At 61.4% G+C, this 21,340-nt stretch overlaps 3 protein-coding genes across 5 annotated transcripts; 1 reads left to right on the top strand and 2 right to left on the bottom strand.

Annotated features, from left to right (window-relative positions):
- The first annotated feature begins 2,158 nt into the window (after nt 1-2,158).
- On the top strand, nt 2,159-11,070 carry ENG (endoglin). Its single transcript, XM_065737593.1, has 15 exons — nt 2,159-2,231; nt 5,196-5,353; nt 6,723-6,857; nt 7,354-7,504; nt 7,698-7,854; nt 7,943-8,075; nt 8,153-8,327; nt 8,415-8,557; nt 8,672-8,809; nt 8,919-8,963; nt 9,033-9,143; nt 9,229-9,474; nt 9,659-9,722; nt 9,809-9,910; nt 10,347-11,070. The coding sequence occupies exons 1-15, from the start codon at nt 2,174-2,176 to the stop codon at nt 10,463-10,465; spliced, it is 1,935 nt and encodes a 644-aa protein (XP_065593665.1). The 5' UTR covers nt 2,159-2,173; the 3' UTR covers nt 10,466-11,070.
- Nucleotides 10,911-15,437, bottom strand: FPGS (folylpolyglutamate synthase). 3 transcript variants are annotated; one of them, XM_065737585.1, is made up of 15 exons: nt 15,262-15,437; nt 14,469-14,597; nt 14,292-14,345; nt 14,129-14,193; nt 13,934-14,048; nt 13,768-13,845; nt 13,577-13,638; nt 13,404-13,506; nt 13,256-13,333; nt 13,035-13,182; nt 12,650-12,754; nt 12,400-12,550; nt 12,248-12,323; nt 11,873-11,939; nt 10,911-11,795 (listed from the first exon to the last, which is right to left on the bottom strand). In XM_065737585.1, the coding sequence occupies exons 1-15, from the start codon at nt 15,280-15,282 to the stop codon at nt 11,371-11,373; spliced, it is 1,677 nt and encodes a 558-aa protein (XP_065593657.1). In that variant the 5' UTR covers nt 15,283-15,437; the 3' UTR covers nt 10,911-11,370. The 3 variants fall into 3 exon arrangements, with proteins under 3 accessions (XP_065593657.1, XP_065593655.1, XP_065593656.1); XM_065737583.1 differs by lacking the exon at nt 15,262-15,437 and adding an exon at nt 14,817-14,949; XM_065737584.1 differs by lacking the exon at nt 15,262-15,437 and adding an exon at nt 14,817-14,949 and having other exon boundaries at nt 12,650-12,751.
- A 224-nt stretch (nt 15,438-15,661) lies between these two features.
- Nucleotides 15,662-21,249, bottom strand: CDK9 (cyclin dependent kinase 9). The gene is made up of 7 exons (XM_065737589.1): nt 21,141-21,249; nt 20,906-20,987; nt 20,319-20,409; nt 18,254-18,420; nt 17,935-18,106; nt 17,713-17,861; nt 15,662-16,675 (listed from the first exon to the last, which is right to left on the bottom strand). Exons 1-7 carry the CDS (start codon nt 21,230-21,232, stop codon nt 16,310-16,312), a joined length of 1,119 nt encoding a protein of 372 aa, XP_065593661.1. The 5' UTR covers nt 21,233-21,249; the 3' UTR covers nt 15,662-16,309.
- Between the last annotated feature and the right edge of the window lie 91 nt (nt 21,250-21,340).

Genomic DNA, 21,340 nt, shown 5'->3' with positions numbered 1-21,340 from the left:
ATTAAGGGCAGGAAGCGGGTGTTTATCCCGGCTGCGATGCTGCGGGCCGGGGGATGCTTGGAGGAAGGGAGGGAGCATCCCGACTGCTCGCCCCTGGGGCTGTGTCCTGGCCCCGTCCCGCTCCCCCCAGCCCCATCCCACTCCTGAGCCGTGCTTCTGCGTCCCTGGGGCAGCATCCCACCCCATCCCTCCTCCCCATCCCTTCAGATGGCAACTTCCACCACTTCCACTGTTTCCTTGCTGCTGTTGTCCATTGGGGTGCTCTGGGGTGCCCCCATCCTGTGCCTTTCTTCCTCATCTCATGGGATGGGGATTTCCATCATCTCCTCACTGCTTTTGCCCGTGGGGGTGCGTGGCTGTGCTGCTGGGTACCCTCCTTCCAAGCACAGAGGATCTCAGTGTCCCCACTGTGGCGGAGGGGTGCGATGTGGACGTGCATCTTAGCACAGCCAGCAGGTTGGTGTCCTCGTGGGGAGAGCAGCTGGGTCCTCATGGGGGGTTGGATATCTCAGGGATGTGCTGCAGAGCTGGACACACGGGGCGCTGGCATCAGGGACATGGAAATGGGGTGCCCCAAACCCCAGAGCTGCCTGTGGTGTACGTCACAGCCCCTTGGTGTTCCTAGACAGGGTGAGGGCAGCAGGCGACGGAGCCGTGACCTCCTGGTGCTGCAGGCTTTGGGGCTGCCATAAATCAGACACGGGGTGGGCAGCAGCTCGGGGGCAAGCCAGGTCACCAGGATGGTGCAGAGGAAGGAAATGAGCTGGGGGGGGGGGCGACGACAAATTCCCCTAGAAAAATTCCTGAAGGAAAAAAAAATAAAAACAATTCCAAGCACACCAGGCTCGGACGTCAGCCTGGTGCCCGGGGGTGAAGCAGCCCGGAGCAGTGGTGGAGCCGCGGGGAGGCGGCGGGCAGGAAGGATGCGGCCATCCGGCCGGGGCTGCGGAGCTGCCAGCACCGCCGGGCGCGTGTCGCTGGGGGCGGGGGCCAGGAGGAGTGGGGGGCCGCGGGTTAAAGCCGGTGGGGGATGGAGTGAGCCCGTATCCCTCGTGCTCTCATCTCTGTCGCGGTGTAGGGTGAGCCTGCCTCGGTTTCCACGCGTGGTGAGCAGGGATAAGGCACGCTGCTGGCTCCCGTGGGGACGGGGGGGCAGGGGATGCTCAGGCTCAGGTCCGCTGCCTGCACCCGTCCCCGCGGTCCCCAGGAGATGGCAGTGCTCTGTCGTGGGAGATGGCTGCTGCTCGCCCCAGGGACGTGCTGGGGGGACAACGGTCACCTCGGGGACGTGCTGCTGCTGGGGGACGGGCCTGTCGCTTTCCCTGCAGGTCCCCACGCCGCTTCCTCCCCACGGCTGCGGAATGGGATGGAGCCACCCCAGTGTGCGTGCAGCAGGGACGGGGCGAGGCTGCAGGAATGTCCCTGAGAGCACCCAGCTGTCTCTGGTTCTCACCTCGGTGCTGCTGTGCTGTGACCCAGGACTATCCCCAAACTCCAGTCCTCCCTGGGGACATCCCGGCTGTCCTCAGCCGTGGGCACACACAGGGCCCATAGCAGCGCTGTGAGCCCCACGTATCTGCCCCGCAGCCCCATAGGTGGTGCCTAGGGCCGTGGGGCACTCACTGAGTGCCAGGGGACACCATAACCATACACGGGCTGGGTGTCACCACCACGGGGCAGCCCGTGTCAAGCTCCTGTCTTTAGTACAGGAGGGGGACAGCCCCCTTCTCACTCCTAACCCCGTGTGGATGTGTATTTGGGGGCAGAACGGACTTTTTGGCACCTGAACATCCTCAGGGCAGGCACTCTGGTCCCCATCGCTGCTGCTCTGTGCCACCACCCCAGAAGGGGTTCGAGGGTTCACCCGCCGACGCCATCCCTCGGGGCTCAGCGCTCGCAGCAATACCCACTTCCCAGTGGGGAAACTGAGGCACGGGCCCCCCCCCTCACTTCACCCCACCTCTCTCTCCCCGCTCCCCCCCTCCCGGCGCCCGGCACGGTTCCAGCGCAGCGGAGCGGCATTTCCTCCCGGCGCGGAGCCGCGCCGCCCGCCGACCCTCCTCCTCCTCCTCCTCCTCCTCCTCCTCCTCCATCTCCTCCTCCTGCCGAAGGGAGTTTGTTTCCTGCCGCCGCCGCCCGCTCACTGCGCTCTGTGCTCGGGGCAGCGGCCGGGATGTGCCGTCGGAGCTCTCCGCTGCTGCCGCTGCTGCTGGCGCTGCTCGGCCGGCCCGGTGAGTGGGGCCGGGGGGGTCCCGGCGGTGTGCGGGGCACGGGGTGGGGGGCGACGAGGGTGAGGCGGTGCCCAGAGCGCTGCAGGATGGGCCAGAAGCTGTGCCCCGTGGGGAGGGACACGTACCGGGCATGGAGATGGGACCCTGCTGACACGGGACCCCTCTGACGCAGGACCCTTCCACCGGCCCCAAAGCCCGGCTGCGTCACCGGGTATGCGTCAAAGCGCTGCGGCCGCTGCTCCCTTCCTGACACGGCACGCAGTGGGTTGGGGATGGTCCCCGTGTCACCAGAACACCCCCCCGGGGATCTGCGCAGGGAAGGGAACCCCAAAAGCACGCCGTGGATGGTGGCTGTGGAGATGGGCACTGTTCTGTGCCTTCATTGTCGGCCCCCAAGAGCCCTCACTGCTGTGGGTTCACAGGGAGGGTTTGGGGGTACCCACAGCATCCAGCAGGAAGGGGGCCGGGGACAAGGGGACATGCCATGCTGGGAGAGACAGGGGCAGAGAAGTGTCAGGACAGCAGTAGCACCAGGATGCCCTACAGTCCGTGTCCTGGGGTTTGTGCCATGCAGACCATGCCTCGTGGGGCTGTGTTGTGTGGTACCCATCCTATGTAGCTGTGTCGTATACTCCCTGTCCTACGGCTGTGTCATACGGCCTCCATCCATAACGTCCACATCCTATGTAGCTGTGCCACATGGTCTGTGTCCTCCATAGCTGTGCCATACAGTCCTTATCCTGTGGCTGTGCCATACGGTTCCCATCCTACACAGATGTGCTATGAGGTCTGTGCCCTATGCAGCAATGGTCCCCACCCTATAGCTGTGCCATGTGGCTCACGTCCTATGAAGCTGTCCCCATCCCACACCACTGTGCCACTGGGCCACCATCCTCTGTAGCTGTGCAGCTGTGTCTGTCCTGAGCAGCTGTGCCACACAGCTGTGCCATGTCCGCTGTACTTTGTGCCATTTGCTCCCTGTCCTGTGTGGCTGTGCCATACAGTCCGTGCACCAACATGGTTCTGCTGTATGAGCTGTGTTCTGTGTAGCTTTGCCATATGGACCCCATACTTCTCAGCTGTGGCTTCTAGTCCCTGTCCTACTTAATTGTGCAGTATGCTGTTTGGTCCCCATCCTATGTAGCTGTGCTATACTGTCCCTGTCCCACACAGTGGTGTAATGTAGTTCGTGTCCTTCCTATCTGCTTTATGGTCCCTCATCTATGTATCTGTGCTGTATGGTCCTTGTCCTAAGTGTTCAGCACTGCCCTATAACCGAGCAGTGAAGCCAATGTCATATGGGGGCACAGTTACCCCCTGTAACTGTGCCTCTACAGTCCTCATCCAACGTAGCTCTGCCATATAGGCCACGTCCTACACCGTGGCTGTGCTAGACCATGCCCGCCATCTGCAGCTCTGCTACATGGCCCCATCCCATGTGGGTGCACCACAGCACCCCTACACCACGTAGCCATGCCTCATACCCCATGCCCTATGTATCTGTGCCATACACCCTGAGCTGCTGTCTCCCCACGGCACAACAGCCGGAGGTGGCCCAGGGATGACAGCCTCCAGGCTGCTGTGCTCCCTCCATTCCCACCCCTGGCAAGGCTGAGTCCTGCCAGCTCATTGCACGAGTGCTGCCTGGGAGCATCCTGCCCTGCTAGAGCCCCCCCAAGCCCGGCAGCCCCAGCCTGGCACCCCGGCTTTGTTCTGTGCCCGGAGCCTTTGATCCACTCCTAAAAACAACAGGAATCCCTCACGCGCCGGGGCGGCACGGCAGCGAGGCCGAGGGCGGGCAGTGGGAGGCTGGAAAAACATCAAGTGGGTTTTCTTTCTTTCTTCCTTTTAATTTTTTTTTTCTTTTTTTTTCACATTTCCTGGAGTACAAAAATAAATGCTCCCTTATCTGATTGACCCCGCGGGCGCAGGCTGGGCCCAGCTGAGCGCCCTTATCTGATCCTGACATCACACTGCTCAGCACCGCCTGCCCCCGGGGATGGGGACGGTGCCCGCTTGGCACCGCAGCCCCACAGCCCCTCCGCACCACCCCCGCCCCGCGTGGGGGCAGCGCGGCTGCATCCCCACCTCCCGGCATCACCCCGGACGGGTGACGAGCCGCCCGACGTGCCCCGTGATGCCGGGGATGGGGGCCGTGCCCGGTGCCGCCGGGGCAGCGGTGCAGGGAAGAGTGCCGCGGGCTGCAGCGCCCAGATAAGCGGCTGTTTATCTTCCTCCCGATGCTGCGGCCGCAGCGCCGAGGGGAGGAAGCGTTGGACAATAGGTGGGGACCTCGGCAGCGTCACCGCGGGGCCTGAGCCGTGACCCCGCCGCCTCGGCCTCGCCACCCCGACGTGGCTGTGGGACAGCACGTGTGGCCCTCACCCCGTCCCTGACATAGGGTGTCCCCGGGGCGTTGCCTCCTCCTGCTTTCGTGGCCCATTGGGGAACCCCCCAGAGAAGGGATGGTGCTCCGCGGCCGCATCTGAACCAAACTCAGCATCTCAGCCCCAGCGGACACCCACAGCAGTGCCACCCATGGGTGCCCCAGCTCTGGGACAGCTTGGGGACGGCGCTGCCCAGGGCAGGGGAAGTGCCCCAGGTCACCAGCTCCGCATTTGCGGGACGGGAGCTCCAGGCAGCGTCCTGCAGTCAGGATTTCCTTGGCAGCCGCGGCGCAGGGACGGTCGGTGTCAGCACCGCCTGCCTCGCACCTCCGCGGGGACAGCTCGGTGCCATTTCCACACCTGGCCCTTCCGATTTCCTGCAGCAGCGGGGGCCGGGGAGGGCTGATTGCTGGGGGAAGCTGCACGGGGACAGTGTTTTTTTCCAGACCGGATCTGAGGGTCATTAATGGGACCGAACCAGCCAGCCCCGGGCGGGTGTCACAGCACAGCCCCTCTTGCACGTCCCCTGTCCCCACGCCGCCAGGCAGGGACTGATGACTCCTTGCTCTCCTCCCAGACCCCGCTCCAGCCGAGCACTGTGACTTGCAGCCGGTGTCAGCAGAGCCGCCCATCACCCTGTCCTACACCACCAGCACAGTGCTGCGGGGCTGTGCCAGCAGCAGCTCTACGCACACCAGCCATGAGGTGCACGTCCTCAGGATCCGGTGGTCCAAGGTGAGCCTGGTCCTTCTCCAGCCCCCCCCGGGGATGTTCAGCCCCTGCACCGTGGGGCTGGTGAGCAGTGAGCACTGTCAAAATCGTTTCCTCTGAGTAACGAGCAGCGAAAGAAACCAGATTAACCTTTTCCACAGTGCAATTTCCCCGCACGCCCTGACTTCCCCTCTCACACAGAGCTGTGGTTTCACTCTGTCCCTAAAGGGACGGTTTAAATTCTTTATAAAGGGTGACAGTCTGAGCTGCAGGGACTGTCCCTGTGCTGCGTGCCCCGGGAACCCGTGTGTCCATGGGGATGGATGCGTGCAGGGAGGGATGAAGTCACTTCAGTTGATACAGCCTGCCCGGAGTGCTGACTGCTTCCGAGGCCGGGCACAGCAGGGCAGTGAGCCCGCGGCTGCTCCCCTGCCTGGGGCACCACCCAGCCCTGAGGAGGGGGCTTTGTAGGGGCAGGAGGAGGCAGCGTTAGGGGATAACTGGCGGCAGGAACAAGGCCGGGCTCCTTTAGAGCTGCTGGGGATGCAGCACCGGGTTCTGGTCCTCACCGCCTCCCTGCTCTCCCAGTTCTGCTTTTTGGGGCACTGGCGGGGGAGCAGGAAGCCTGGTCCTGGCGCAGGCGCCTGTGAGCGAGCGTCAGAGCCGGGGGTGCCCCAGCTTTGTCACCCGAGGCGGCGGGGGACACGCACTGATGTCACGGCTGTGGCACTCGGGCTCGCCGGCACCGAGCCCTGGGGAGCCGGGCAGGGACCCGGCTCCACTCCTAGAAGAATTACTGGAAGCTGCTTTCTATAAGCAGATCCCACAAAGCAAAAAAAAAAAAGAAAAGAAAAAAACCCCACCACGACACAACAACACCAAAAAGAAAAAGCCTAAAAAAAGGCTGCGGAGGGCGAGACGCAGCCTCCATCACCCCCAGCTCGGCAGGACAGAAACAATGGAGCGCCGCAAAACACGCGGCAGGAAAACCAGAGCGGCTCCTCCCGCCGCCACGGGGCCACGCGGGGTCCCCGGCCACCCACGCGGCCACACTCACTGCGTGGGGTCACAGCCTGCACACCGTGCTGCTGCTGCTGTCTGCTTCGTGTGCCAGGACGGGGATGGGAGAGCCACAGGGGCACATCCCGGTACCCAGCGCGGGGATGTGCTGCTGCGTGGGGTGAGGATGCCCTGAGCTGCTCTGGAGGGATGACACCCTGTTCCCAGCACCCGGTCCCTGATGCACTGACACGCATGAAGGGTCACAGCATGGGGATGCTTCTCCTTGGTATGGGGCATCAGGAGGCAGCTGGGGGGGTCTGTCACACTGCGGTGTGGGAGAGGGATCAATCCAAGCCATATGCAGTGCTGACCCTCTTCCTGCTCCCCACAGACCCCTGCCTCCATGCTGAATGTGTCCATCAGGCCACGAGCTGGCGACCACACCCGGCCAGCAGTGCTCATCCTCCAGTGCACGCAGTGCTCAGCCAGCATCACCTCCCCGTACCAGGACCTCCTCATCCACACTGTGAGTGCCAAGGGACGGGTTGGAGGGGCCGGGGGTGCCCCTGGGGTGCTCGGGTCCCCCTCTCCTGGGGATGATGCTCACAGCCTGGGGACAGCTGACTGTTGGCAGTGGATCTGAGCACGGGGCAGGCCGGGCAGCGAGTGACGCATGGTGCTTGAAAAAGCTCCTGTTTCCTCCGGCTGCCGGGAGGAAGGTCAGCGATGGGGTTTGGCTCCAGTGAGCTGAGCTGGGGCCGGGAGCTTTGTTAGCAAAATAAACCTCCTGCTTTGTTTGTGGCTAATAATAAAGTGGGCCGAGCTCCTCGCGTGCTGCCGGACACCCAAAATCCCCGCGGTGTGACCCCAAGTGCAATGGATTCAGTGCTCTGGAGATGCCGATCCACCTGGGCTCAGAGCAGCACCCCCAGGAGTGGGGGGTCCTGTGTTTGTGGGGTGGCAGGGAGGGCTGTGTCTGTGTGCCCCGCTCTGCCTCAGCTCCATGTGCTGCTCGCCTGCAGGATGCCTCCCTGAGCCCCAGGGTGCAGAGCAGGGAGCTGCCAGCCGACACCAAGGAAGATCTGCTGGACTGGGTGCAGAAGACCTACAAGGGCATCACGTCCTACAGCGAGCTGAAGGACCCACACAGGATCCACCTCCACCTGGGAGAAAGTGCGGCCGGGCACAGGGAGCTGGGGGGGGCAGGGGGCTGGTAGGGGGGGAACAACTGGGTGGCACTGGGGCGATGAGATACCCACAGCACTCCTCCTGCTCCACTACGCTGGAGGCACGTGGGGTGATGCTGCGGGCACGCTGAGCGTGCTGCAGTTTTGATGTCAGCCAGCGCTGCCTGCCCTCCCTGCAGATAACAGCAGCCCCCTGGACTGCGTCCCCCAGGAGAACTTTGATGCCACACCGCACCTCGAGGCCGAGGTCCTCTTCCGTGAGGTGAAGGGCTGCATCAGCAGCAGTGCCCGCAATGCCAGGGCTGCTCACATCGTCCAGCTGCTGCATGAGCCCAGGTACTGGGGAAGAGGTTGGGGTCTCTTGTGAGATTGACACCCCAAGAAGGTTCTAATGCCAGGCTGGGGGTGTCTCGTGGCCTTACAGCTTGCCCATCACGGAAGTGAACCTGACCCTGAGCTGCCTCGAACAGCAGCCGAGCAACCAGATCCTCCTCCTGCAGGGCCCAGCCAACCTCACCTGGCTGCTGACGATGAACAACTGCAGCCTGCAGTTCCTGGTATGGTCCTCACAGCACTTCCCCGCTGCTGCCCCCATCCCCATCTCCGCTAACTCCCTTCTGCACCATCCCCACAGGCCTCCGGCACCTACAAGATCCTGCACTTCCCCATGGGGCCGCAAAAAGGGGAGCAGCTGCCCAACACGGTGCAGGGCCTCATTGCCAAAGCCTTTGAGAAGAACTACAGCATCATCGCCTCCTACTCCATCATCCCCATCAGCCCCCACGTCACGCTAAAGATCCACGAGCGTGGTCAGCCCGCAGCGCCTGCATGGGGCTGGGGGGGGGGGGTTAACTGGGGGTCTTCGCTCAGACCCCGTGCTCTCTCTCATCTGATAGAGGTGCCGAGGAAGCCGCCCACGGTGCCCATCTCATCAACCCCCAGCCCTGAGTGCTTGTCCAACAGGCTGCTCTTCACTCTCATGCCCTGGAAGTGCACAGATGACACCCTGGAAATCGTCATCGCCAGGTCCCACCTGGAGGTGAGGGCTGTGCCTGGGGAGGGGATCTCATCGTTCTCCGGGTGCTGATGGGGTGGAAGAGGGCTGGCCAGGCACGCCATATGGAGATGGGAATGATTGCTGCTTTTGTCGTAGCCCATCAAGGATGTGGTGAACATCACCCTGCGGGACATCAGCTGCCAGGCGGAGAAGAACGCCACGCACTTCATGCTGCGCACCCCATTCAACCACTGTGGCACTTTGGTGGAGGACCATGGCCACGCCAGCAACGAGGTGAGCGCTGCCGGCCGTGCTGCTGATGGGGAGAGACCCTGGAGCCACCCCGACCCCTCGGGGACACCTCCATGGCCGGGCTGACTGAGCCTTCCTCCACTCCTTGCAGCTCATCCTCAGCCTGTCCAAGGGCTCGGTGCTCAGGAGCGTGAGGGTAAGTGTTGGTGGTGGTGTCACCAACTGGAGGTGACAGCGTGGTGGCTGACACCATCCCTGCTCGCAGGTGGCCTTCCAGTGCAAGATCCCACAGGAGCTCTTCCTGCGCCTCTTCCCCACCGCCGCCTTCGAGGCACCACAGACAGAGCTGGAGGTCAACAAGGAGGTGTTTGTGCAGGTACCGTGTGCCAGGCCCAGGCACTGGGGTGGGAACTGCGCTGTGGGGTGGCGGTGTCCCTAATGGCCACCCTGTCCCCACGCAGGCATCCATGCGCTTGGAGGATTACCCGGCCGACCTGCAGCTCAAGGAGTGCAACCTGACGGCCCTCGGCATGGAGCCGCTGCTGCTGGTGCAGGGCAGCAAGGCACAGAGCTCCAGCGTGGCCATGCTGGAGGAGCCCACCAGCAACAGGGACAGGAAGGTCTGGCGCTTCCGCTTCACCTACACCATCCCCGAGGGCAGGCACGTCCCCTCCTCCGCCACCCTCACCTGCAAGGCTGGGCTACAGGTCAGCATCACCCCCATCTGGCACCACGGTCCCCCTGGGTGTACCAACGGGCTTATCACCAAGCTGGGAACAGCATCCTTGCTCCCCTAAGGCCTTGGGCATGGGGCACTGAACCACGTCCCCATGGGATGGTGGCACTGGGGCTGCAATGTCCCCGTGCTCACCCCAACCCTCTGCCCGGCAGAACAACACCGTCTTCGAGAAGGCTCTGAAGGTGAAGGTGAAGGACATCTGGCGGCCGCCCAACAGTGAGCTGGGGACACGGGACAGGGCAGGGGGACACTGCCGGGTCTGGGGAAGGTACCCCCACACTGATGGCCTCATCCCACTGCAGACCAAGGGCTGGGGCTGAGCGCCGTGCTGGGCATCACCTTTGGAGCCTTCCTCATTGGCGCGCTCCTCACCGCCGGGCTCTGGTATATCTACTCGCATACCCGTGAGTATCTCTGGGGGTGGAACTGGAGGGGGCCCACAAACACATCCCATTGCTGGGAAAGCCATCTTCCTCCCCGCTCCCAACACTCCCGCACGTCCCCGGGCGAGGGGCTGTCATGCTGTTATCGCCCTAACATCCCTTTTGGCTGAGGCATCTCGTGAGAGCGAGCCAGCCACGGTCCCCAGGGTCCCCACAAAGCCCATCACCATCCCTCATCTTATCGGGGTTGGGGGGGCAGGGAGGGGGTGCAGAGCTGCGTTGGCCGGGGAACACGAGCCCCACGCCAGGGACGGTCCCTTATCAGGGCTGGAAAGGTCACGTCCAGGATGAGCCATCCCCTGCTGGCGCCGAGTTTTGTTTTTTGGCCCTACATTATTTTTCTTTCCCCCCCCCCCCCCCCTTTCCTACCCCCCCCTGGACCGGCGGCGTAATGCAGGTCCCATCTCCAAACTGCAGCCGGTTTCCACCACGGCACCAGCCTCAGAGAGCAGCAGCACCAACCACAGCATCGGCAGCACCCAGAGCACCCCCTGCTCCACCAGCAGCATGGCCTGACCCCCCCGGCCCCTCCCTCGGCCGTCACCCCATCGCCACCACCGGCTCAGCCTCCATAAAATCCTTTTTCTGCCCCAAACCTTAGGCTGAGCCCCGAGGGGGCCACGGCCCCATGCTGTCCCGGGGGCCACCCTTACTCATTCAGTGAATGCTATGGCCCCCCCAAGGCAGCCCAGGGCAGGGGCGGGGGGTCACCATGCAACACCCCTTCCAGGGGGTTTCCAGCATATGGGAGCATTGAGGGCAAAACGTGGGTGCCCCCAGGACACGTCCTGGCACTTGGGCAGTGTTTGCAACCCAGCACCCACAGCCCCTGCATTACTCATCCCCCAATAACGTGGTGCAAATGCACACTGAGCAGCAGCCAGGGGGGCAGCGGGTGTACCCCCGAGGGGGTGACCCCCCCCCCACCGTGGCATTGTCCCACAGAGGCAGTCAGCAGTGCTGAGAGCAGCAAACGGTTTATTGGGGTGGGGGCCAGGCAGCACTGCACTGCTGCCCCCTCGGCCAGGAGCAGTGCACAGACAGCAACCCGGGCCCCCCACCCAGCTCCAGGTCAAAGTTACAAACTTAATAATAATAAAAACATACACTATGTTAAATTAGTGGCACAGAGCCTCAAAACGTCACTCACAGCTGGGGCACAGAGCACCCACAGACCCACCAAACCTGCCCAGTGGGGGGGGGGGGGGACAGGGACCTCAGACGTACCCCAGCCAGAGCCCGGGGGCACCCTGAGTCCATCTCATCAGCAGCAACTCCCTCCACCTCACGGGGACAGCCACTCCCTGGGGCTGACACAGACAAAAGGCACTGGGGTGAGGAGGGGCAGGGAGAACCCGGCTTAGGGGGGGACCTATCCCCACTTATTTAAGTCCAAGGGGGTGCAGACCCCCCCATCCCCACTACTGGGACAGCGTGGGGTCCAGCAGCTTGAGGACCCCCCCCACCAGGTGCAGGCTGCCGGTGACAAGGACGCGGATGGCGGCCGCCTCCTGCAGCAGCACGGCCCCGCTGGCGGCCACGGGGTGCGGGTGAGCCCCCCCCTTGGAGGTAGGCATGGGCAGGTGGGGGTCCCGGCCCTGGCTGATCCACTGCAGCGCATGGGAGATGCAGGGGAAGACGAGGGAGGTGGAGTTGAGCGGCCGCTCGGCCGGGGGCACCAGGAGCAGGGATCCTCGCAGGGGGTCCGGTTGCAGCAGCCCCCCCACTTCCAGGGGGGCCGGCAACCAGGGCCCCCCCTTCTCCTCCATCAGCCGCATCCACGTCTTCTGGTTCTCCACGCAGCGTGTGAGGGCGTTCTCCAGCGTCACGTTGAAGTTTTGTTGATCTGGGGGGGGGGGGATAGGGGCAGTGTTCAGGGTTGGGGGTGGGGAGGAGGGGTCACCCCCAGACCCCGTTACTCACCTGCGTTAGTGGCCACTGACACCTCCGTGAAGTTGGGGCAGAAGACGGCGTAGTCAAAGTGGCAGGGCTGTGGGGAAGGGGGAAGGATCAGCAGGGCAGAGGACATGGAGACTCCCAGGACTGCCTCCCCACTGCTACCACGATGCCATCAGGACCTGCCTCTGCCCAGTGGGGCGTGGGGTTAGGACTGCACTGGGGCTGAGCCCCTCGGAAACAGGGGTGTGGGGCACTGAGATGGGAGACAACTGAACAGCAGGACAGGCAGACAGAGAGAGGGATGGACAGATGGAGAGCAGCTCCACCATGTGGCTCCCAGTACCCGCAGCAAAGAGGGGCCCAAAGACAGCACCCACCACAAGCACCCCAAAACCTCACCAGCAGCAGCTTCAGTAACGCAGCTGTGTCCCGGTCCCCCGTAGCATTGAAGAGCAGCACCCGCACCTCGGAGCCACTACAGGGACAAGGGGTGGGTGGGTGCTACCCTATCCCACATGTCCTTGTCCCCCATCCCCGTGTCCCCTCCTTACTCCTGGGGTTTGTCCACATTGAGGGCCTCCTGGCGAAACCAGCAGACACAGGCTTGGATGCTGCTGGTGGTGTGTGCCCCATCGATGTACCACGTCACGGGGCCGTGCGGCAGCACCTGGGTACGGCCTGGCCACTCCGTGTCCCGCAGCCCTGGGATGGGGGGGGGGCACAAAGCATGGCTGGATCCTGCCACCCCCAGCACTAGGGGGATCACAGTCACGCACGCCCCACCCAGCACCCATACTGCACCTTGGATCATGGCATCACTGGGGCAAAACGTGGGTGCCAGCGGCACTGAGCGCTGTGTCGACAGCTCTGTGCTGGGCAGCACGTCCTGCAGCATGCTGGTACCTGCTGGGGGGGGGTTAGGGTTAGGGTTAGGTACCTGCAGCATGCTGGTACCTGCTGGGGGGGGGTTAGGGTTAGGGTTAGGTACCTGCAGCATGCTGGTACCTGCTGGGGGGGGGTTAGGGTTAGGGTTAGGTACCTGCAGCATGCTGGTACCTGCTGGGGGGGGGTTAGGGTTAGGGTTAGGTACCTGCAGCATGCTGGTACCTGCTGGGGGGGGGCACCCTGTGAGCCACGATGGCACTGCTCAGGCCATGCCCCCCCTCAGCCCCACGTGGGGCCTTACCCTCATAACCACGCCGCTGCAGCCACGTCCGCGAGAGCTGCAGAGCCAGAGCAGCATTGGAGCGCTGGTGGGTGCCCGCCAGCCCCAGCTCCAGCACCCGCGTCCCCACCTCGAAGGCGTCCAGCTCAGGGCAGAGGTACAGGGGGCACTGCGGGGACAGGAGGCTGAGCCCAGTCCTGTGGAGCCCCAGAGCTCAGCCCCACACCGTCCCCTGAGCTCACCCCACACTCCTGAGCTCGGTCCCGGAGCACCTCCAGCGGCTGCTCGGGCTGCGGCACGGTGAACGCCGGCACGCCGGGCTGCGGGAGGCGGGAGGTTAGGATCCAAACACAGGGCCGTGCTGGGACGTGGGGCCTCCTTCCTTCCTACCTTAAAAATGCCACCCTTCTGCCAAGCGATCTTCTCCACCGTGTCCCCCAGGATGCTGGTGTGGTCGATGCCCAGCGAGGAGACGCCGCACACCACCGGGGTCCTGGGGACACAGCGTGAGCGTGGCCGTGACACGGGGACGGGGCAGGGTGCAGGGCCCAGCCCGCTCCTACCTGATGATGTTGGTGCAGTCAAAGGCGCCGCCGATGCCCACCTCCACCACCGCCAGGTCCACCTGCGGGCACAGAACGGTCACAGCTGGAAAAGAGCTCTCAGATCCCCACGTCCAACACCGACCCACTCCCACCGACCTCAGCACCTCCCCGGGGACGCTGACCCCCAGGCAGCGCATCCCACCACCCACCTTCTCCTGCAGGAAGACGTGGAAGGCCATGATGGTGAGGAAGCGGAAGTACGCCGGCATGTCGACCTGCACCTCGTCCTGCAGGATGGGGGCATGAGAGAGGGGCCGTGGGGGGTCCCCGCACCGCAGTGAGCCCCGGGACCCCCTCCCCCACCCCGGGCCCCACCTTGGTGTCCCGCAGCCGGCGGTACACCAGCCAGAAGTACTTGCTGAACAGCTCCTTGCTCAGCGGTTGCCCGTTGATACGGATCCGCTCACGCACCTGCACCAAGTGAGGGGAGCTGGGGGAAGGGGAGCGGGGGGGGACAGGCTCAGCGACACAGCTCACCCAGCTCAGCCCCCCGAGCCCCCCCATGCCCACCTGTAGAAGCCGGTCCGCAGCCCATAGCCACGCAGGATGCGCTCAGTGAAGGCACAGGCTGAGCCCTGGGATACGCTGACATAAGCAACAAAAATGGGGGGCGGGGGGGGAAGGCAGCGCTGCCAACCACCACCCCCCCCCCCAACCATGCACCCCTGCTCACCTTGCCCTTCGTCCCCGTGACGTGGATGATGTTCAGCCGATCCAGGTCCTCGACCTGCGGGGTGAGCACAGTGTGAGACCCCGGGCTGCGTGTCACGTGGGGAGAGGACACGCGGAGGGGGGGGGGGGTGGAGAAACACGACACACAGAGATGCCGCAGGCGGACGCGGGCTCTCACCTGCAGCCCGCTCCTCTCCAAAAAGCCGCGCATGGCCGCCAGCTGCGCCCTGGGGTCCCCGCGTTCCCGCTTCACCTGCTCCAGGTAACTGGCGTTGGTCTGCAGCGTGTTCAGCGTGCGGATGGCATCCTGGAACGAAGCGGCGGCTGCGGCGCCCATCACCGCGGCCCCGGCCCCGCGCGGGGAGCACCGACCTCTTATCACCGGGGCGGCCCCCGGGGGGGGGGGGGACGACGACGACACACACCCACGTGTTCCACCCCCACGAGGCGGCCCTGCACTTGTAGTTCACCCCCCCACCCCCAACCCTTCCCGCGGCCCCCGACGTCCGTCTCCCCCCCCCCCCACCTGATAGTCCGCGGCGGGGGCGCGCGCGGGGCGCGTGCTGAGCCTCCTCCCGCCGTTCCCCGCCGCTCCCCGCACGGCCCCGCGCAGCGCGCGCAGTCCCCGCGCCACCATCGCTCCGTTCCGCCCCGCTCCGCTCCGCTCCGCGCGCGCCGCCGATCCCGCGGGCGCAGCCCCGCCCCCGCCGCCATCTTTAGAGCGGGCAAAAGCGCCGCCACGTCGCCCCCCCCCCACCAGCCCCAGCCCCACGCGCGGCTGCACATCGTCACGCCGCGGTAAAGCGCGCAGCTCCCGGGAGCGGGGCGGCGTTTATTCACAAGTGACAACAGTGCTCCGGATTATTGCTTGCAACCAAATTCATTTGTAGGAAGAAACAGAACAAAACGAACGCCTCGCGGTCCCCTCCGTCAGCAGACGCCGCTTCACAGCCCTCCACCTCGAGGTTTACCTTATAGGAGTCCTTTATCATCCTCGCCCCCCCCGTGGCACCAGTCCGGCCTGCTGCTGCGCGCCCGGAGCTGCTCTGCTAGTGCGGGGGCTTTGCCATGAGCCTGGTTAACGGACAACCCACCAAATGCCGAAGGTTAGAACCCTCTGCGTTTCCTACACGTCGCTCATTGGGAAGTCGGGACCAGCTGCAGCTGGAGGGCGGGCATGGAAGACAACGTGGGAAGGAGTGCTCGCTGTGGTCCCTGGGGAGGGCAGCAGTTCTGCTCCAGGCTACGCACAAATGGCTCCAGGACAGAGGAGAGCCTGTGAGCACAGCGGCCCTTGCACCCCCAGCACAACCGTGACGCCGCAAGCAGCAGGACAGGGGGCTGCTTCCAAGCACAGCCTGACTGAGGACAGCACCCCAGCTCCATCGTTAGCACTGAGCACTCTGGGTGTGTCCCACAAAGACCTTAATTGCAGTCCAGAGACAAGAAAGCACGCACACTGAGTGCTGTGGCACACTAATTCCCGCTGCAAATCCTGGCTGTGTGGAGCAACCAGTTCCATCAGCACGGGCTGCCCAGTAAGGCCCCTTCAAGGCTGGAGCAAGAGTTGGTCATTAAGCCTGGAGCACCTCTGCTTCTCCCACATTACTCAGAAACACCTTTAGCATCCAATCGACAGCACAGAGCTCAGAGGACACGCTGTACAGGAGCTAACACCGCTGCAGCCACCTTCTCCATCATCAGATTCACAGCCATCGAGCCACAAGATTAACATCATCAATACAGACTGCTGTGTGGGGCCACGGGCTGTGCCAAAGCCACAGGGAAACAGCTGTGGGCTCACAGGGGTCACTTCCCCACTCACACACACAACCACACAGCTTGCCTGCTGCAGCTCCTTGGCAGCAGAGCTGATGCACAAGGAGAAGGGAGGGCAGAGCTCAGTTAAAACCACGAGGCACTTCACCTTGAAGAAAATCCCTGACTAGAGAGAGAGAGAGAGAGAGACCCTGCTGAGACATCCCTGCTCAGTGCAGAGCAACCCAGCCGGGACTCTGCTCAAAACACCCTGTCAAATTCAGTCTGGTTGGTAGCTGCAGGGTTCCTGCCCTGGTTTGCTGGCTGCTGGGGCATGTGCCCGCCCCGCCTGCGTGGCGGGGCCAGGTACTCAAACATGGACTGGTTGTGCGTGGACAGCATGTTTTTGAGGTCCGAGGGCATGGGGTCTGACCAGAAGAAGTCGTGGTTCAGTGCATCATCGCTGTCGATGCGTTGGGCCGGGTCCAGCACCAGCAGCTTGTCGATGAGGTCGAGTGCATAGGGGTCCTTGACGTAGGCCTTCAGGCGATCCTTCACCTTGCGCTTCTGGCCCTTGGGGAGCTCCAGCTTCTGGTACAGCTCGTACTTATCCACGTTCGGCCAGACCTGGAAGGGTCGGGAAGGAGAGGTTGGGAGGAGATAGCATCAGCAATGGCTTGCGTGCTCCCTAACAGCCTCAGGCAAACCAGTGTGAGGTTTGTGGAGAGAACAATACCACTTTATAACCTCCCAGTCAGCAAACCTCACTCCCACAGCACAAAGAAGGCAATAAAGAGTGAACTAAGGCCCAAAGACATGCGGACAAGTCAGGACAGAGTCCTCCTGCTGTGGGAACAGCACGTGGCATGGCACTCCTGAAGATACTCCAGGATTTCTGACTCTCTCCCACACAAACACAAAAATAAATCTACTGGAGAACATACCTCGGGCCAACTCCAACATCCAGAAAGTCCAAGGGCAAAACTCGTTGCTAAATAACAACCTGAATGTACACAGCACCTTTTATTCTTAGAAATCACAGCCTGCTGCAATCACCTGCACTTATATCAACCTCAGCCTGGGAGAGATAAGCGCAGGAAGTGCTTGGGCACAAAAGGAAGCACCTTCAGTGTGTAACAGAGGCATCAGCCTGCGCTCTGCACACAAAACCACCTGCCCATCTCACCCCGAGTACTTAAGCCCCGGCCAAGATCTCTCCCAGCTCAATCCCCCGCCAGAGGGCAGGGCAGACTTCCCTGAAACAAGGAGCTAAGACAGAAGGTGGTCATCTGAGAGACAATCCCCAAACACAGAACAGACTCCTACATGTGACATTCTGTTCTTTCACACCCTGAGCAACCAGCATCCTCTCAGTGCTCAAAAACAAGGACACCACTAACTCATCCCAGAAAAGGCCAAATTCACCCTCTTATGGGTAACGAGGTTGCATGAGTCATGGGAGAGCTGGAGTTTATGCACAGCAGCACGGATGCTCAGTGCTCAGCTGGACACTCAGCTCCCAGGAACCTCCCCAGCCTCCCTGCCAGCAGCAGGCACACTCCAGCACTGGGAACACTCAACAGCCCGCACGCAGGAGATGGAAGAGGAGCAGAAGCACCCCGTGACATCACCACTGCACTGCAGATCCCACAGCTTGCCCTCACCTCCGGTGTGATGGATCCACAGAGCTGGCTAATGAGGGTGAGCTGGTGCTGCTCTGTGTTCCCCTGCATGATGGGGCTGCGGGTCCACATCTCAGCCATGATGCAGCCTCCGCCCCAGAGGTCAATGGGAGGCCCGTAGTCCCGCTCTCCTAAACAAAGGTGCTCTGTAAATCACCTGGGACGTGAAGGGAGGAGAAGCCAGCAGCACCCATCACCTCCTACCTAGGAGCAGCTCCGGCGGCCGATACCACAGCGTCACGACCCGGTTGGTGTAGCGGTTTGGCTGGCTGTTCTTGGCCAGGCTGAAAGCTCGAGCCAGCCCGAAGTCTGCGAGCTTCAGGACTCCGTCCCGCGTGATGAGAACGTTCGCAGCTTTCATGTCTCGATGCAAGATCTGCACGAGGACAGACATCAGAAAGTTAAGCCACTGAGGTATCACCTCCTTGGGCAACCTGCAGACTCAGGAGATGAAGGACGAAGTAGAAGTTCCCTTCAATCTGTACTAAGGCACCTCAGACCGCAGCACAGGTCTGGCCATTACCTTGTTCCTGTGGATGTAATAAAGTCCATTCAACAGCATCTGCATAACTTTCTTGATCTCTGAGAGCGTGAACTTGACGTGGGTGTTGCTCAGAAGGCCAGCCAGGTCGTGCTCACAGAAGTCAAACACCAGGTAGATGCTTCCCTTGCAGCGATTGTACGGAGAGGCTACAGAGAGGCAAGAAGGGACAGTCAGCAAGGGACTGCACCCCACCAGAGCTCCTCCTGACCTCCATCCATCCTGGCTCACCAGATGAAACCTCATGGCAGAGGAACATCAAAACAGGGACCCCAGACGCCTCAAGATTCTTCAAAACGAGGTATTAAAACAGCAAAATAAGCAACAGAAGAAGGGGATATTCACAGTGGTAGTGAATATCCTAAAAAAAAGGCAAGGAAAGAGCAGAAAAGTCTTTGAAAGCTTCATTTGTGCGTTGTGCTGTGTGCATAATGGCTGTGGGGTTTCACCCCTACAGACGGCAGCCCATAGGTGCGTGCACACAGCTGCTAGCCAAGCAGTCACTGCATCAGCATCAGGGGAGACACAGGCAAAGACAGAGTCACAGGAACACAACAAATCTTTCTAAAATAACATTAGAAAGCGAGGCTTACTGCAACCTCAAACAGTATCCATGAAGACAGACTGGTGCAGATCAATATGGTTTAAAACTCCAATTTCAATTGCAATTTATAGTCAGTAACAGGAAACCTCAAATGAAGCAGTCGATTTCAATCTTGCTCCTAGAGCACACGTGCAAAAGACCAAAATGAAAGGCTGATTTTCATCAGCTGTATACAGCAAAACCTCCTGATCAGCACCAAGAACCAGAAAATGAGGGCTAAGCTTCTCCTGCACAGTAAATGCAGCATCCCTCCCCTGCACGCCTGGGGGATGCTTCCCAGACTGCAGTCCCTGACACTGGTGCAGTCCTTACAATACCCCTCCAACGTAAAAAGAGAAAACCTGCAAGTCTGAGAACAGTAAATGGAACATTTCTGTTTTCCACTTGAAACTGAGGTCAAAGTACATTTGGATGAAAACTGGACTTCAAACAAAACCCAAACAAATTTGACAGATCTACAAAAATGTTTACCTTAGGCATGCCAGAAGCATGCCATCATCACAACTGGCTTAATCACACCAAGAATTAAAAATTAACTTGGTGGTGGTGTTTTTGCTTGTCCTGCTGGTTCCATAAGCTGGAAATAACCTAGATTCTATGAAGCAACTTCAGGTTCCCAGACCTAGGCCTGAGGATTCTACCACTTCAGAGCAGAAAACACCAGCAGCAGTTAAGAGCCACTTTCATTTCTATTTAACCAAAAAGACTGACTATACAGCATGGCAAGCTTTAATATACTGCCTTTGCAGTCCAAATCTATACAAGAGCGTGGTACGTGAAAACAGGGAAATGCTTTAGAATGAAACTGAGCCAGGCCAGGTGCATCAAGCACACCACTCACACAGCAGAGATGTGCTGCCCCCCCCAGGTACTGCCTGCAGCAATGAGATGGAAGAACAGCTCAGCACAGAGCAACTAAATCACTCACTGTGAAGTCACAGCTCTTTAATCCAGCCTGGGAGGTGCTGTCACACACAGAACTAGAGGCTGAGCGCATCTCCAGCTGGAGCTGTCAGCAGCACAAAGCTCCACGAGCTGCATAAGCACATGCAGTCACACCAATAGCATCAGCACCATAAAGCTTCAAAATCACTGCCAGGCAGAAAATCCTCTGCTTCAAATTCAAGAGAACCTGCTGCAGGTTTATTTAAAGTCACTCAGCACACAGACAGCGTTCACTGCAATAGCACAGCCACACTCTAGCAGCACTGACAATAGCTTTTTCCAGCCCAGCTACAGCACAGTCACATTCATTCAGAAACAGTTTCCACAGATGAGTATGCAGTCACTCCAGATAAAAGACTCGAGCCTGTGCTCAGCTAGAAGATCCACTCCCACTGCTACAGAGCAGCCTGCTCAGCCATGAACAAAGGCTGGAAATCAACAACCCCTCAGCAAGCAGTCAGCACAAAGGAGAACTCCCCCCCCCCCCCCCCGAGCTACCTTTGGTCCTACAGATTTCTATGAGGTTCACCACATTCTCATGTTTGAGCAGCTGGAGGATTTTAATCTCTCGCAGAGCTGTGATGGGGAACTGGAAAGGAGAAGCAGAGGACACATGTTAGGAGCACAGCTCACATCTGCCTAGAGAGCAGGAGAGATTGGACCGCAGCAGCACGGCAGGGTACCTGCCTGAGTAGCATTGAAACAGCTTAAGAGCAATTCAAATTTCAAAATGTTACAGCGACACTGGCAAACGTCATTTGCCCTCAGGCCGCCTGTAGGAGCGGGATTCTGCCGCGAGGCGGAGGTGTTCAGGTGACACAGACGCCCCTCCCACCTGAGATCACGGAACGGCCCCAACCGCCCAACGGCCCTACCCGACCCACCCGCTCGTGCTGCCTAACTGCTGCTCGAGACCTCGTACGTTGCAGCAACGAATAATGCAAGAGAACACACGTTAACGCTCAACGGAGCGAGCACCCCCCAACGGCCCTCCCCAAACCCTCCATGCCAAAGCCCAGCGCTCCTCCCCAAACCGTCCAACCCGGCCCTCCCCAAGCACAGCACGGCTGCGCGCCCGCACTTACCCCCTCCTTCTCGTTTTCCATCAACACCTTCTTCAGCGCTACCTTCTTGCCCGTCTGCCGGTGCTTGGCTTTGAACACTTCCCTGTAACGACGGGAAGAGAGCGGTGAGCAGGGAGGGGACCGCCCCCAGCACAAAGGCCCCGCGTCAGGCCCGAGGGCGCGGAGGAGCCGCAGGGAACAGGTCCGAGAGGAGCCGAGCCCCGCGGGGAGCAGAGCCGAGGGCCGGAGCGCTCACCCGAAGGTGCCCTGCCCGATCTTGGCGAGCTTCTCGTACTTGGAGACCTCATCGCAGAAGGGACACTCCACCATGTCGTACTGCTTCGCCATGCCAACCACCGCCTACACTTCCGAAGTACCGCCCACGCTACTTCCGGCGCGCCGCCGCGCTGCCTGCTGGGAAGTGTAGGTTGCTGCCGGTCGCCATGTTGTCACCCC

Source organism: Cyrtonyx montezumae, unplaced genomic scaffold (assembly GCF_038088225.1).
Source record: "Cyrtonyx montezumae isolate F1298 unplaced genomic scaffold, pur_monq_1.0 scaffold_20, whole genome shotgun sequence".
Taxonomy (NCBI): Eukaryota; Metazoa; Chordata; class Aves; order Galliformes; family Odontophoridae; genus Cyrtonyx; species Cyrtonyx montezumae.
This window is presented reverse-complemented; position numbering and strand designations above follow the sequence as displayed.

Excerpts from the sequence above, each read along its gene's own strand:
- ENG (XM_065737593.1), top strand. The coding sequence starts at position 2,174 with ATGTGCCGTCGGAGCTCTCCGCTGCTGCCGCTGCTGCTGGCGCTGCTC. Across the intron at positions 6,858-7,353 it reads AGGACCTCCTCATCCACACT|GATGCCTCCCTGAGCCCCAG; the intron begins GTGAGTGCCAAG and ends GCTCGCCTGCAG. Across the intron at positions 7,855-7,942 it reads CAGCTGCTGCATGAGCCCAG|CTTGCCCATCACGGAAGTGA; the intron begins GTACTGGGGAAG and ends GTGGCCTTACAG.
- FPGS (XM_065737583.1), bottom strand. The coding sequence starts at position 14,927 with ATGGTGGCGCGGGGACTGCGCGCGCTGCGCGGGGCCGTGCGGGGAGCG. Across the intron at positions 14,049-14,128 it reads CTGCGGACCGGCTTCTACAG|CTCCCCTCACTTGGTGCAGG; the intron begins GTGGGCATGGGG and ends CCCTTCCCCCAG. Across the intron at positions 13,507-13,576 it reads GACTGCACCAACATCATCAG|GACCCCGGTGGTGTGCGGCG; the intron begins GTAGGAGCGGGC and ends CTGTGTCCCCAG.
- CDK9 (XM_065737589.1), bottom strand. The coding sequence starts at position 21,232 with ATGGCGAAGCAGTACGACATGGTGGAGTGTCCCTTCTGCGATGAGGTC. Across the intron at positions 20,988-21,140 it reads ATCGGGCAGGGCACCTTCGG|GGAAGTGTTCAAAGCCAAGC; the intron begins GTGAGCGCTCCG and ends CCGTCGTTACAG. Across the intron at positions 18,421-20,318 it reads AGAAATCTGTAGGACCAAAG|CCTCTCCGTACAATCGCTGC; the intron begins GTAGCTCGGGGG and ends GCCTCTCTGTAG.